Source organism: Thamnophis sirtalis, unplaced genomic scaffold (assembly GCF_051295495.1).
Source record: "Thamnophis sirtalis isolate CommonGarterSnake01/CBP01778 unplaced genomic scaffold, rThaSir2_p1.2 scaffold_6, whole genome shotgun sequence".
In the NCBI taxonomy this organism is placed as follows: domain Eukaryota; kingdom Metazoa; phylum Chordata; class Lepidosauria; order Squamata; family Natricidae; genus Thamnophis; species Thamnophis sirtalis.
In genome coordinates, this window is record NW_028261386.1 from 4,949,120 (window position 1) to 4,963,575 (window position 14,456).

The 14,456-nt window shown below is 44.6% G+C and overlaps 1 protein-coding gene across 1 annotated transcript in view; it reads right to left on the bottom strand.

Annotated features, from left to right (window-relative positions):
• SYNRG (synergin gamma) overlaps positions 1-14,456 on the bottom strand; it is a 94,756-nt gene that overhangs the window by 33,829 nt on the left and 46,471 nt on the right. The window contains exons 12-13 of the mRNA XM_087717135.1: positions 13,856-13,918; positions 2,467-3,414 (exon numbers count right to left, since the gene is read on the bottom strand). Coding sequence (XP_087573261.1) covers positions 2,467-3,414; positions 13,856-13,918 — 1,011 coding nt within the window. The remainder of the gene's footprint in view (positions 1-2,466; positions 3,415-13,855; positions 13,919-14,456) is intronic.

A 14,456-nucleotide genomic window follows, 5' to 3' on the forward strand; every position in this document is an offset into this window, starting at 1 on the left:
TGATCCGTTAATCGTGATTGGGAAATGGAAATATGAACCCTGAAGAGGCCCTTGGCACCAGAAAGTAGATAAATACTTGATTTCAGAAGATAAGGAACGGGGAGGGGGGGGGGGAATCATTCTCTATAAAGTTTAGCATCAAAACATAATACTGATTTAATCAACCTCAGGATCCAGAATGTATCCCTCGGTGCAAATTGAATGGCAGTCACCAATCCTTGAATTGCTACGGACAATTAATTCATCCAACAATCACTAAGAAAGATTAGAAAAATAGTAGGAAAAAAGTGCTTTTGAAAAACTCAAAATTTTAAAAAAATATTCAAGGACAAGCATGGTAGGTTCCAGGCGACTGGATAACCAACTAGACCAGATCAAACATTTTAACACCCCCCCCCCCGAAAAAAAGTTTAATTTTTCACGAAGCAAGTTTATTCCTGATATTTCAAACACCCTGTTAGAGAAATCCCCTTCTTCTAAAACCACCAAAGGGTTTGTTTCTATGTTCCCTACCTAAAAATAGACTATAAGATTACAGTACAGTTATTTTTTCTCCTCTTTTCACTTACGATCTGGGGTGGGATAGAGGAAAGTGAGAAAGAAACAGCAACTTACCATTTTCTTCCTTATAACTGATGCAGAAGTAAATGGTTTCTGGAGCAACTATTTCTTTGCCACCTATATTAATACTGATTAACCCTTGTTTGTGCTGGAATATTGTGATTTTTCCCTTGTTTTTTTAAAGGCCACAAAATTCAGGGATCCACCCACTGAGAAATTGTACCCCCACCCCCCCAATCACCAATCCATGAGGTGTTTAATTTAATGATTTACAACTAAGCTGGAGATAACCTATTCATTCTCTGTACGGTATTTGTTCATTTCCCAAAGAAAACTAAAAGGAGGAAAATTCAGTACAACAGTGTTTCTCAACCTTAGCAACTTTTAAGATGCACGGACTTCAACTCCCAGAATTCCTCAGGTAGCATAGCTGTTTGGGATATTCTGGGAGTTGTAGTCTACAAATCTTAACTTTCCCAAGATTGAGAAAGACTGCAAAATAAGATTTCCTTGCTTTTTCATTAGAGAGACAATTAAAGAGGCATTAGTATTGTTTGCCTTTCAATTGATGCAAATGGGAGAGAGACCAATTCGCCATGTCCTTCTCACCTATCATAATTTAGTACAGATGAGAAAACCCAAGGAATTGGCCACACCCAGGTATCCCAGAGGACAATGATATTCTGTGGGACCTTTCTATGGAAGGATGGCTTCCAACCTAATAGCAGTTGATGCAAAAGGTTTGGTAGAATCCAGTAGAATAGTGATCTCTGTGTTATGTTTTCCTAGATCAAAGTCTATTATTTGCATCCTGAGACAGATTAGCCATGAATGACTATTTCAATGCCAGTATTGGGGATCTATTTTGCAGACTGCATACCAGAATGAAAATAAAATACATTAATAGTACCATTCTGGCTTTACAAAGCAGTCACAGTTGTCTCTGTGTGAATCCGGAATGTTAAAAAAGCCATCAATCCACAGTTGGAGGAAAATATCACAATTTCTAGCATTAAACATAGTTAGGGCCTGGACTTCTGTTATTATTGCTAATTTCTTCCAGAATACACAGGGATGACAATCTAATGATCTGTGCAAATGTGATATAGCAGCTATATTATTCAAAGTATATTCTGGTGCAGAAATTGCATGAGGCAGGATTTCAAGTGAATACTGGGTGTATCTTCAACTGGGCCAAATTTAGGGACTGACCCCCCCTAAGTACGCATTGCCTTAATCTGGTCAGACAGTACTTTAATACCTATGACTAGATTTAACAATGATTCGAAACGGTAAGTTAAACTGGCCTTTAAAGTCCCAGTTACACTGTCATTCTGATTGATTTAACAACTGGGAATTAAGGTACCACTTTATTGGGATTAAGGAAAAAGAGGCTGTTTTCATAGTTGAGAGAGACCCATCCCTGCATAGGCCAGAGCTAGGTAATTTCTTTCCAGCACTGGGATTTTAAAAAAAATCAAATCCTCGCAGCTGCAGGAAAATTCAAAAGATAGACCAGTGTTTTGGAAAAAGGGAATACCCACGCAACAGGATCGAATGCCTTTCCAACCAGTTAGCTAAACCCAAAGCAGCCTCTTGTTGGTTCTGTCTTACACTATTAGTGACACAACAGAAGAGCATTTTGCCTAAAACTGGGGTTGCTAAGAGGACATACTGTGCAGGACAGGATCTACCTCAAAATCCAACCGATCTAGAAATTACATAGAAGGACAATCAATTAATACTGCTCGATTAAGAGATGGGAAATAGCCAAAAGTACAGATTCCGGAGGTTTTTTTCCCCACATCAGGGTCGGCGCAGAATACTGAAATTCAGCTCATGAGACCAACACTTTGGGACTTTCCCGTAGCTTCTGTTACCAGAGCAATCTAACCAGTTCCTCACCTGCTGCTGGTGGATGTTGACCACTAACCGTTGGTAAATCCAGAGAGCTATCAGACAGGACATGCTTAAGGTCTCCTCCCACGTCTGCCAGTTTCATGTCAAACTGGACAGAGAGGGCGTCTTCCGAATCCTCCTTGCCCATGCTACTGCCCCCAATGGATGGGAGGTCGAGAGACTTGACAGATGCGGAGTCCTCCTTGGTATGCTTGAAAGCGGCCAATTTGTCGATGAGGGATTTTTCCGAGCTGGAGGAAAACTTGCTCGAGTGGAAATCGGCAAAGTCGTCTTCGCTTTTCACCGATGAAGGAGTATGGTCTTTGAGCTCCTCGAATCCCAACCCGGGGCTGTCCAGAGACAGCTGCTTGAAGATGTCGTATTTGTTGGAAGCAGCAACGGGACTCTGCCCGTTCTTCACGGCACTGGCTAAGGAGCCAGATGGGGGAACTGAGTTGGCCTCTTGCTTGTGGGCCCCGTATTTATCATCCAGCTGCTGCTCCAGAGAGACGGCGTTGTTGTTGAAAGCCATGAAGTCTGCAAACTCGTCCTGAGTGGTAGCCGAAGAACAACTTGGCAACCCTCCAAAAAGATTGAAGTCAGCAAAGTCGCTGGCCAGGGATGAGCTGCTGCCTGGCGCGGGCAGAGTGGTGGTGGCTGATATTGTGTGTGACGGTGTAGCAAAAGTTGCCGGTTTGGGGGAGTTGTACGCGGCTGGAAAGAGAGCAGGTTGGCTCTCTCCAGTTGAGGCTGAGGAGAAGAGGTCCAGGTCTGCCAAATTCAGAGAAGGCTTTGCTTGGGGTTGCGGTTTGGACTGCATGGAAAGAGAAGAGAAAGAGGAAGGAAATGCTTTGTCCTTTGTTGGAGGTTCTAGTGGAGAGATGCTGTCCGCGGTTTTGAAGTCGGTGAAACCGTCGTCTGTTCCCGGGGACTTGAAATCGGCAAAGCCCTCGCCTGAAAAACAAGAGAACAGACAGCAAAGTCCATAGGGTTTCCTGAACATTGTAAGGGGCTCAACCGAGTAGCATATCTGCTAACTCCCCGCCCCTGTTCAAAATGGGCCTGAACTAATTTTATTTTATCCACTTTCCATTTTACTTTTCCTCAAGGATTCAGATGAATAATCATTTAATGTTTCCCCCAGCCCCCCAAAAAGTATAAATAAAATGTAAGAAGCACAAAAACGAGGCAAGTTAAGGATTGGAATGTTCTGTTGTTTCCAAGGGAAATGTAGTGGAAAGAGTGTTAATGTTCGGGGCGGAGTTAAAAATGGGAATCAGCCTAGAATCCCTACATAGCCAAGGTCAACCCCCTTTGAGCGCGGTCGACCCTTATCTAACCAGGGTAGCTGAGAGGATTCCTGTGCATAGGCACGAATACTAACAAAGGAATGTATCTGTAGCTCAGGGTTGACATGAGAGGTCCTTGGTGCTCTCTGAGCTGGTTTTCTTGCAGACGTTTCATTACCCAAACTAGGTAACATCATCAGTGCTAACAAGAAAACAAGCAAGCTCAGAGAGCACCAAGGATGCCTCATAGGCCTGAATAGTAGTAAATCAATTTAATTGGACCTTCAGGTGTGGACCTGACCTTTTGTAAAGTATGTATTTATGCACCTTCTCCTCTTTTGGTAGCCAGGCAGGGTCCTTAACATTAAGTTACTGTTGTCCACTGGGGACCAAGCTATGAGTGGATCTTTTTAAAAATTATTTCTCAATATATACACTGCTCCAATCTTCTGTCATGATTCTGAATACAGAATACAGCAATAAGGAATACACACACACACACACACACACACACACAGAGTCTTTTGTGTGTGTGTGTGTGTGTGTGTGTGTGTGTGTGTGTGTGTGTGTGTGTACATGTACGTATGTTCCAGCATAATTCTGGAACGCCTTAACAATTTCAACCAAACTTGGCACACAGATGACTTACTCTCTGGAGACAAATACTGTGGGGGTAAGGCACCCTCCGGGTGTGTGTTCTGTTAAGATACAGCCTGTTGTGCCTTAAAATGGCTTCTACTGTACTGCCATATAATGGATTCTACTGTACAACGCAGTGGAATTGCCATGGTAACTGCTTCACAGTACTCCACAAGGGGGCTCCCTCTGGTAAGGGGGGAAGGTCCAACATTAGAAACTACGTTTGGTCCGGACATTTTCCCCCTATAAATAAATACCCGGGCAACACCAGGTAGTCAGCTACTAAAAGATTAAAAACAAAGACCTACTGTCCAAAAGAGAATGTCTTGGAAAAACTAGGGTCTCTTCAAAAGACCAAAACATCAGACGTTACAAACCTGGGATTAGAGGCAGATTTTAATGGTGTGTTTCAACAGGACCTCAATGGGAACTATATGAACCCATGGGAGGTGGATGATGTGGGGGCATGGGCCATAAGAGGTGAACCTCACTCCCTTGGTCTCACCAGGTGATATTGTTTAAGCAGTGGGACCGGGAGCACACTGAACTTTGTCAGAATGTGTGACATGGGCAGAAACTATGGGGGACAAGTGTTCCCACACCTAATCAGGCCCTCTGTCACATAGAGTCTTTTATGTAATAACTAGCGCCTTCTAACAGAAGAGAGTATTTGCAGCTCAGGGTTGAACTGTGGAGTCCTTGCTGCTCTCTGAACTTGGTGGTTATCTTGCAGAGATTTCATTACCCTTGCACTGATGATCTTACCGAGTTGGGTAATGAAACGTCTGCCAGAAAACCACCAAGCTTAGCGAGAAGCAAGGAATCCACAGTTAGGCACTCAGAAGCCTCCTGTCAATCTGCACAGTTTCACAAAGTGGAAGCTTTACATGCCCTTAACTGCCTGTGCCACAGTTTTGGGTGATGGTGACTTTTTTATGCTGTTTGCCATCTTTAGAAACCCACAAAACTACATTTTGGACTCAAGGGGTTTCTAAGGGACATGAGAATTTGGGAGGCCTTCCAAAGTGCTAGGGCAGGGATGGCGAACCTGTTTTTGCTCGGGTGCCAAAAGGACGCACAGGTACGTGATACCCATAATGCAATGCCCTTCACCCTGCATGTGTGCTCGATCCCTGAGCTTTCCTGAAGCCTGGGGAGGGCAAAAAACAGCCCAATGGGCCTACCGGAAGTTCATTTCCAAACTTCCAGTAGGTCGGTTGGGCCCATTTCTTTGCCATCCACAGGCCCCAGAGGCTTTCCTGAAGCCTGGGGAAGGCAAAAACAGCCTCCCCTGGCGCTCCAGAAGGCCGAAAATCAGCTGTGCGCATGCGCGTTGGAGCTGACATAGAACAATGCCTCGCATGCCCTCAGATGTGGCTCCGTGCGCCATCATGGTGCTATAGGGTATGCATTTCTCACCATTGTTGTGAAAGAAATGTGTGTGTTGTGTTATTGGGGGCTAGAATATTTCTCATGGCACTCATTCCTTTCGGGAGATCCAGTGAGTTCTAGTCCCACTTTAGGCAAGAAAACTGACTAGGCCAATCACCAGGAGATGATGAATTCTAGTTCTGCCTTGAGGGATGAAAGCCAGCTGGTGATTTTCAGTCAATCACCAGGAGACTGACAGTTCTAGTCCCACCTTAAGCATTGAAAGATGTCTGGGTGACTTTGTGCCAATCATTCTCTCTCAGCCCAACCCACCACACAGGGGTGTTATAGGGAAAATAGGAGGAGGAAGCGTGTTGGGTATGTTCATCGCCTTAACTTATTTGTGTGTGTGTGTGTGTGTGTGTGTGTGTGTGTGTATGTATATAAGACTCGAATTCAACAAGACCAGCATAGATAGATAGATAGATAGATAGATAGATAGATAGATAGATAGATAGATAGATAGATAGATATAGATAGATAGATATAGAGATAGAGATAGATATAAGCAGGATGCAAACATATAAATAAAAAAACAGGGTCACTAAGAGTCTACATTGATTTGAGGGCACATCATTATAACTTATCACATATGAATGGTTAGTTTAAAATGGAATATTTACTTAACTTCTTCAAATTTGGCTTAACCCATTCACCAGCAGGACGTAGAAACACCAAAATGGCGAAGAAAATACTTTGAACTCAACGCAATTCAAGAGTTGTTCTTTATGTCTGTATCTACCCAGCTACAGCCACATCCATGGGCAAGCACACACTTCATTTTTAATAAACTATTCAAATTACCATCACCAAAGCAAAAATTAAAAACAAAAAACAAAAACACCCAGTCAAGTCAGTTTCCCAAATGTTGCAGTAGCAAATTGACAGATCAGTTTTTGAGACAGACGTATATTCTGACCAGTTGGGGTTCTTTGATTCTCTCCAGAAAAGTGGTACAGTTTATATGCCACCTTTCCTGAAGGTCATTTGTGAAACTGACAGTACCCCAGACCAAGAAATGGGCACAGCAAAACTTGACTTACAGATGGGTTGCAAGCTTTTCCGTTAGAAATGTAAGCTGGTGAAAGGGTTAAAAGTGACAAGAAACACAGTTCAAAACCAACTTGCCTCTTCTGCCCGAAAATGAAATACAGGTAGTCCTCGGTTGACAGTGATTTGTTTAGTGACCGTTCGAAGTTACAACAGCTCTGAAAAAAGTGACATGACTGTCTTTCACGCCTACGACTGTTGCAGCATCCCCCGGTCACGTGATTTACATTTGGATGCTTGGCAACTGACTCAGATTTATGACGGTCACAGCGTCCCAGGGCCACGGGATCCCCATTTGCGACCTTCTGGCGAGCAAAGTCAATGGGGAAGCCGGATTCACTTAACAACCGTGTTACCAACTTAACAACTGCAGTGATTCGTTTAACAAATGTGGCAGGAAAAGTCATAAAATGGGGCAAAAAAACCTCGACGACGGTCTCACTTAGAAAAGAAAATTTGGGCTTCAATTGTGGTTGTAAGTCAAGGACTGCATATACTGGATTGGCTTCAACATGGCTGCAAAACCTGAGTGAAGCGTGTAGATGTTCAACAAACCCATCACACCTAACATGATTCATAGCAGGAAAACGGGACTTTCAGTGACAACGAGCCAACGAGGATGCTTTTTCACTATTTTTAAGGATATTGCTCCTTAATTCTCACCACCTTTAATTATTTTGAAATCAAACATGCATGCAATCATTAGGGAGTGGGTGGATGGTCCTCACTTTTTAATAATAGTTTTAAACCCCTCCATGATCTACAGGGCAGAGGTGGGTATTCAGCAGGTTCTGACCAGTTCTGGAATATCGGTAGCGGAAATTTTGAGTAGTTCGGAGAATATCACCTCTGACTGGCCCTGCCCCCATCTATTCTCTGCCTCCCGAGTCCCAGCTGATCGGGAGGGAATGGGGATTTTGCGGCAACCTTCCCCTGCCACATCCAAGCCACGCCCACCAAGCCATGCCACGCCCACCAAGCCATGCCCACAGAACCGGTAGTAAAAGTTTTTGAGTCCCACCACTGTAGAGGCTTTTAAAGCTATTTTAGCCCTAATTTGGTGTCTGTCTTTCTTTCTTTCTTTCTTTCTTTCTTTCTTTCTTTCTTTCTTTCTTTCTTTCTTTTTCTTTCTTTTTCTTTTTTCTTTCTCTCTCTCTCTTTCTTCTTTCCTTTCTCCTTCCTTCCCTTCCTTCCTCTTCCTCTTTCTTCGTTCCTGCCTGCCTGCTTGCTTGTCAATTTATTTTACATCCCTCCAAAACTCACTTTCTACAATATTTTGTGCTTATTATGCTAGGACTGAGGCAGGGTTGTGGTACAGCTGAACTGGCTGTGAACCCAAGATTAAAAATGCATCTCTCCCAATCTGGAAATATATAAAGCAAGCTGGTTGCATCAAACTAACCTCAGCCCGAGAGTCTGTTAGTTTATAGCTGCCAACCTTTTTCTAAAACCACACACACATAAACACACACAGACAGAAAAACCATGCCATGCAGAAGAATCTAATTTTGATGATGGAAATTACACCTTTCTCAGATTGTGCAAGCTACTTAATCTCATAGACTTTATGCAGACTTCCTTTTCGAATTATCTGCCTTAAAAGGATCTCTCATTTCTTGCAGATACATAAGCAACAATAAAGGGAGATGGGAGAGGCACTTTTGGAGAGTAAGATGTGTGGCATATAAATTGAACGAATGAAAGAAAGAATGAATGAAAGTTATGCCTCTCTTTGGTAGTTCTCCATAATAATAGCAGAGGTGGGTTCCTACCAGTTCGCACCAGTTCGGTAGAACCGGTTCGTCAAATCTACCGAACCGGTTAAAAGAGGTTCCACCAGAAAGCAGGCCACACCTACAGAAGAGGTTCCAAAAAAATTTGAAACCCACCACTGACACACACACACACACAGACTCACACAGAGAAAGAGAAAGAGAAAGAAAGGAAGAAAGAAATAAAAAAAGAAAAAAGAAAAAGTGAGAGATGAAAGGAAAAAGGAAAAAGGGACAGAGACAAAAGGAGAGAGAGAGAGAGAGAGAGAGAGAGAGAGAGAGAGAGAGAGAGAGAGAGAGAGAACACATGGCAGGCAAGCCACTCCTACCAGGTCACATGGCTGGCAAGCCACTCCCACAAAGGAGGCCACACCCGCAGAGTAGGTTCGAAAATTTTTTGAAACCCACCACTGAATAATAGCAATAGCATTAGACTTATATACTGATCGATAGTGCTTTATAGCAGGGGTCTCCAACCCTCGGGCCGCGGCCCAGGGGTGGGTTTCAAATTTTTTTTACTACCGGTTCGGTGGATGTGACTAGATGGGGGGCATGTGACTGAGTGGACGTGGCCAACCTGACATCACTCACACACTCAGTCACATGACCCCCTCACCAAGCCATCCCCATTGAAACAGTGGCAAAAAGTTTTGATGGGAGGGGGGGAGCGGACGGGGGGGGGGGCCCTCCGGCCTCGCCGAAGCTAAGGGAGCCCCTGCATACCACTCAGTAAGAAAAAAAAGTTTTTAACCTCCTCGGGCCCCAGGAACAGTCTGCAGGCTTCAGCAGGGTTGGGGGAAGGCAAAAATGCCCCCATTTTTGTGAAAAGTGGGTTGAAAACGGGCCGTTTTTTGCAAAAACGGGGACATTTTTCCCTTCCCCCAGCCCTGCTGAAACCTGCAGCATGCTCCTGGAGGCTGGGGGAAGGCAAAAACGCCTCCGTTTTTGCAAAAAACGGCCCATCTCTGGGACCTCTCTGGGACTGGCATATGCACACCATTAAAAAGGGGGGAAATGTTCATTTTTTTCAATGAAGATTGTTCTGCGCATGTGCCGAACAGAAAATAAAGAAGGGGGCGCCCAGGATGGAACGGTGTTTGGCTGAGTTACTACCTATCCATCCGAACCGGTCCGAACCAGTAGGAACCCACCTCTGTTGCAGTCCATTTGAAACGAGGGCCACATAAACAGTGGGGGAGCACCTGTGAAACTCCATTTGCATGAGCAGTGGGTGCTCACGTGGGAAGCTCTGTGGGTTGAAGTGGCAGGTGCATACAGGGTGGAGCTCGGAGCAACTGCTCACACCTGCTGCTTGTTGTAGAACCAACCCCTTTCCCCTCCCCACCGGTCTGCAAAGCCAGAAAGTTTGAAGACCCCAGGCTCTCTAGCCCTCTCTGAGCAATTGGCAGAGTCAGCATACTGGCCCCAACAACCTGGCTCCACATTTTACCAACCTCGGATGGACAGAACATGGAGTCAACCTTGAGCCTCATCAGGATCGAACGCCTGGCTGTGAGCCGAGTTTGCCTGCCATACTGCATTCACACCAGCTGTTGCATTTAAAGAGAGGCTGCTTATACAGGTAGTCCTCGACTTACAACAGTTCGTTTAGCGACTGTTCAAAGTTACAACGGCACTGCAAAATGTGATTCACGGACCGTTTTGCGACCTTGGTAGCATCCCCATGTTCATGGGATCAAAATCCGGATGCTTGGCAACTGACTCATATTTATGACCGGTGCTGTGTCCCAAGGACATGGGATCCCCTCTTTGTGACCTTCTGGCAAGCAAAGTCAAGGGGGAAGCCAGAGTCACGTAACAACCGGGTTACTAAGTTAATCGACTGCAGTGATTCACTTAACAACTGTGGCAAGAAAGGTCGCACAAATGGGGCAGAATTCACTTAACGGAGGTTTCAGTTAACGACAGAAATGTTGGGCTCAGTTGTGGTCGTAAGCCAAGGACTACCTGTACTTATGAAAACTATTTAAGCCAGAGGATGGATTAGCGTTTTGCAGTGTTTTGGGCACATTCCAAAGAACTGACTCTGACCTAAAACACCTTCCCTGCAAAAAAATAGCTTTTTCCTCTCAGTGACTTTGCTTAATATCATAATAAGCTCCACGGGAGTTTGTTCTGACTTTGGGGAGATCCTCAGAGTCTCATAAATTGACGGACATTTCCTCCCCCTTTTAATTGAGAATATAATGGGATTTGAGATTTGGGACCTTCAGGATACCATTCTTCTCTGTTACCGACTCCGGAAACTGCTTCATCCATCAGAAACAGTATTTTTCTCTTGTTCCATTTCCTTATTTTTCATTTATATTGTAACCTTGTCCTTTTCGCGCAAATCATGAAGGATGGCAGATGAATGGCTCTAAATCAAGGAATCAAATTAATCTTTCCCTAACAGATATAGTCTTTTTCCAATCCAGGTAGTAGGAACTGAGAGAAATAAATTGGGAATTTCTGTATACAATTTTTTTTTAAAAAATGTAGCACGGTTCTATTTTTATACACTACAGCTATATCACATCCAATCTCCTTGGAGATTAGGGCATTGTAAGTGACCTTTATGTCCCATTATGCTATTATTTCCTCACAACCTAACAACGTATGTTGAGAAATAATCACCAGACTCAGATAATCCAATGAGATTCCAAGTCAGGTGCAGTCTAGGTTTGATCCTTAATCTTTTTTAGCTTTAATCTGACAGATCACTGTACTAAAAAGGCCTTCAACAGCTTTCTGGGTCCTCTCCAGTACCAGTACCTCAATCATTTTTAATTGGAGATACTGGATCTCAATTTACATTGTCTACTACAGGGGTCCCCAACCCCTGGTCGATAGACCAGCACCGGGCCATGGCAGACCAGAAATCGGGCCGCACAAACAAGCTTAGCCCCATCGGTGGGATGCTATTGTGGCCCGCCAGCGGCTAGCGGCTCTGGCAGCAGATTTGAACAGTGAGGAGGTTGAGGAGGAACATGGGCCAGTCCTGGAGTCTGGGGAAGGCTCTGATGAGGGCTCTGGGTCTGAGGCAGAGAGGGGGCCAGGGCCATCTGACAGTTATCAGCTGCCTTCATAGTCAGACATCAGTGGGGCAGAAGAACAGCTGGGGCCTGTTCCCAGTGTGCGCATGCGCAGAGCCTACAGACGAAGGGATTTACTAAAAGGAACCAGGACTGACTCAGGAATAAAGCCACAGCTGGACGGTGAATGTCCCCTCCCATAGGGAATAAAGAGGAGTGAAAGGGGAGGGGCATTTGCAGGAGACAATTAGTTCAATTCATTAGGGTGAAGATCTGTTCTTGACTTCTTGCCAAGTAATTGCTGCTACAGCATGGCGTTTGGAAGATATCGACCTGGCAGCTCCCCAAGCTTGATAAAGGTCTGTAGCTGTGAAATCTCATGAAAGACTGTTGGCCAGGACTTTGCTGGAGAGGAATTCACTTTAAATTAAATAAAAGGGGCTTTATCAGGACGAGGAATTGGCTTCATACTTTTGGGAGGCCTAGATCAGAACAGATGCAGCATCATGCAAAATCACGCCCCCTTTGGACCATGGAAAAAACCTCTCTCCATGAAACCAGCTCCTGATGCCCAAAAAGTTGGGCACCGCTAGTTAATGCATTAATGATAGGTAGTCCTAAATCCACACAGAGGCAGGTTTTTCCAGTAGATCTTATTTTGGAGCATCCCTTCCCACCAGAGACTTGTGGTTGGGGAATTCTGGGAATTGAAATCCACAGGTTTTTAAAGTTGCCAAAGTTGGATACACCTGACTTAAGAAGGCAGGCACTCTAGTTGTTCTGACTTGAAGACTAGTGTTTTGACCTGGAAGATATTCGGGGAGCTCCCCTAGACCAGGGGACTCCAACGACCCACTACCAGGCTGCAGCTCCACTCGTGTGAGTGGCGGGTGCTCGTTTGCAAAACTCTGTTTGTGTGGGGGGCGAGTGCACTCACCTCCACTCACACAATTGGAGCTGTGCACGCATTTATCTAACTCACACTCCCTCTCCCCTCGCCTCTCCCACCAAGCCAGAAAGGTTTGGGACCACTGCTCCAGGCAGAAACAACTAATTTTTATTTATTTTTAGAAAACTTGCACAAGGTGGCTTGCATGAATATATAATACTTTAAATAATTTAAATAACCAAATAAAGTTACTTTCAGAAATGCCTGCTTTTGTTGAAGGCGTACAGGTAGTTTTTCGACTTACAGCCATTTGCCTAGCAGCCATGAAAAATCCTAATGGCAATAAAACAAAGGTCTTATGACTCCTTAACTGTGGTTCGAAAGCAGTACTGCAGGCTAATTCTGCCAACTGCCAGCAGTTCGATCCTGACCAGCTCAAGGTTGACCCATCCTTCCATCCTTCTGAGGTCAGTAAATGAGGACCTAGATTGTTGGGAGCAAGAGGATGACTCTGTAAACCGCTTAGAGAGGGCTGCAAAGCACTGTGAAATGGTATAGAAGTCTAAGTGCTGTTGCTAGGTGCTATTAACCTGTCATGGCATCCCCACTGTCACACGATCAAAATCTGGGTGATTGCCAACTGTCACGCATTTACAATGGTTGCAGCATCCCAGAGTCATGTGATTGCCATTTGCACCTTCCTAGCTGGCTTCCAACAAGTAAAGTCAAAGGGGGAAGCCGGATTCGCTTAATGACCATTTGATTTGTTTAAAACAACTGCAGTGTTTCACTTAACAATCATACCATAAATTTGGCCATAATTCACTTAACCACCGCCTTGCTTAGCAATGGAAATTCTGGTCCCAATTGTGGTCGTAAGGCAAGGACTACCTTTACCTTTGAATGAAACCTTTTATATTCTGAGACTGTGATGGCGGCCATGTGGCACGCAGAGCCCTCGCTGCAGGCATGCAAGCCGCTGCCCCAGCTCAGCTCCACCGTGCATGCGTGCGTGCCTCCCGCCGGTCAGCTGATTTCCAGGTGTCTGCCGCACATGCACCATTTTTGGTCCCAGGAAGGCCTGCTAGGCCCAAAATGGGGCACCGGGGTATGTGTATGTCACACACGCATGCATGGGGGGAGGGAGGTGGCTTTCAGCACACGAGGACAAAAAGGTTAGCCATCACTGTTCTAGGATCTCCACCAGACCCAAATTTAACCAGTGACAGAAAGCACTAGAAAGCCCAAGGAAGGCTGATCTTGGAAGGTTCTGCATTGGATAAAACTTACCTATAGATTTGCTCTCCGATGGCAGCTCCAGTTCTCGAAAAGCACTGTATTTATCTCCATAACCTACAGTGTATATTTTTTTTAAAAAGAGAAAGTAGTTAAAATTCTGATAGAGCCACAGTTCCTATTCTGTAGTAGCATGCGGACGATATTTTAGTTTAAATTCATTCATTCATTCTTTCATTTATTCATTCATTCATTATGCCACCCATCTCCTGTATAAGGTGACTCTGAGCAGCTTACAAGTTATAATATAATATTGGAAGATTTTCAATATTTCTGTTTTGGGCAACACTATTTACTACACATATTGATAACTGACTAATTTGGATCGAGGTAGGCTGCTCTTGTCAGAACTGGCTCTCGCAAATTTGCGAGAGCCAGTTCTGACAAGAGCAGCCTACCTCGATCCAAATTAGTCAGTTATCAAAATGGGTATTTAATACTCCTGCCCAAAATGGAGAGGCTATGAGCCTATCTTCCAGATAAGGTAAAATCCAAGTTTAGAGCTCTGATGTTCACAATTTCTGCAATGGAATTGGTGAGATTAGAATAGAGTTGGAAGGGACCTTGGAGGTCTTCTAGTCCAACCCCCCCGGCT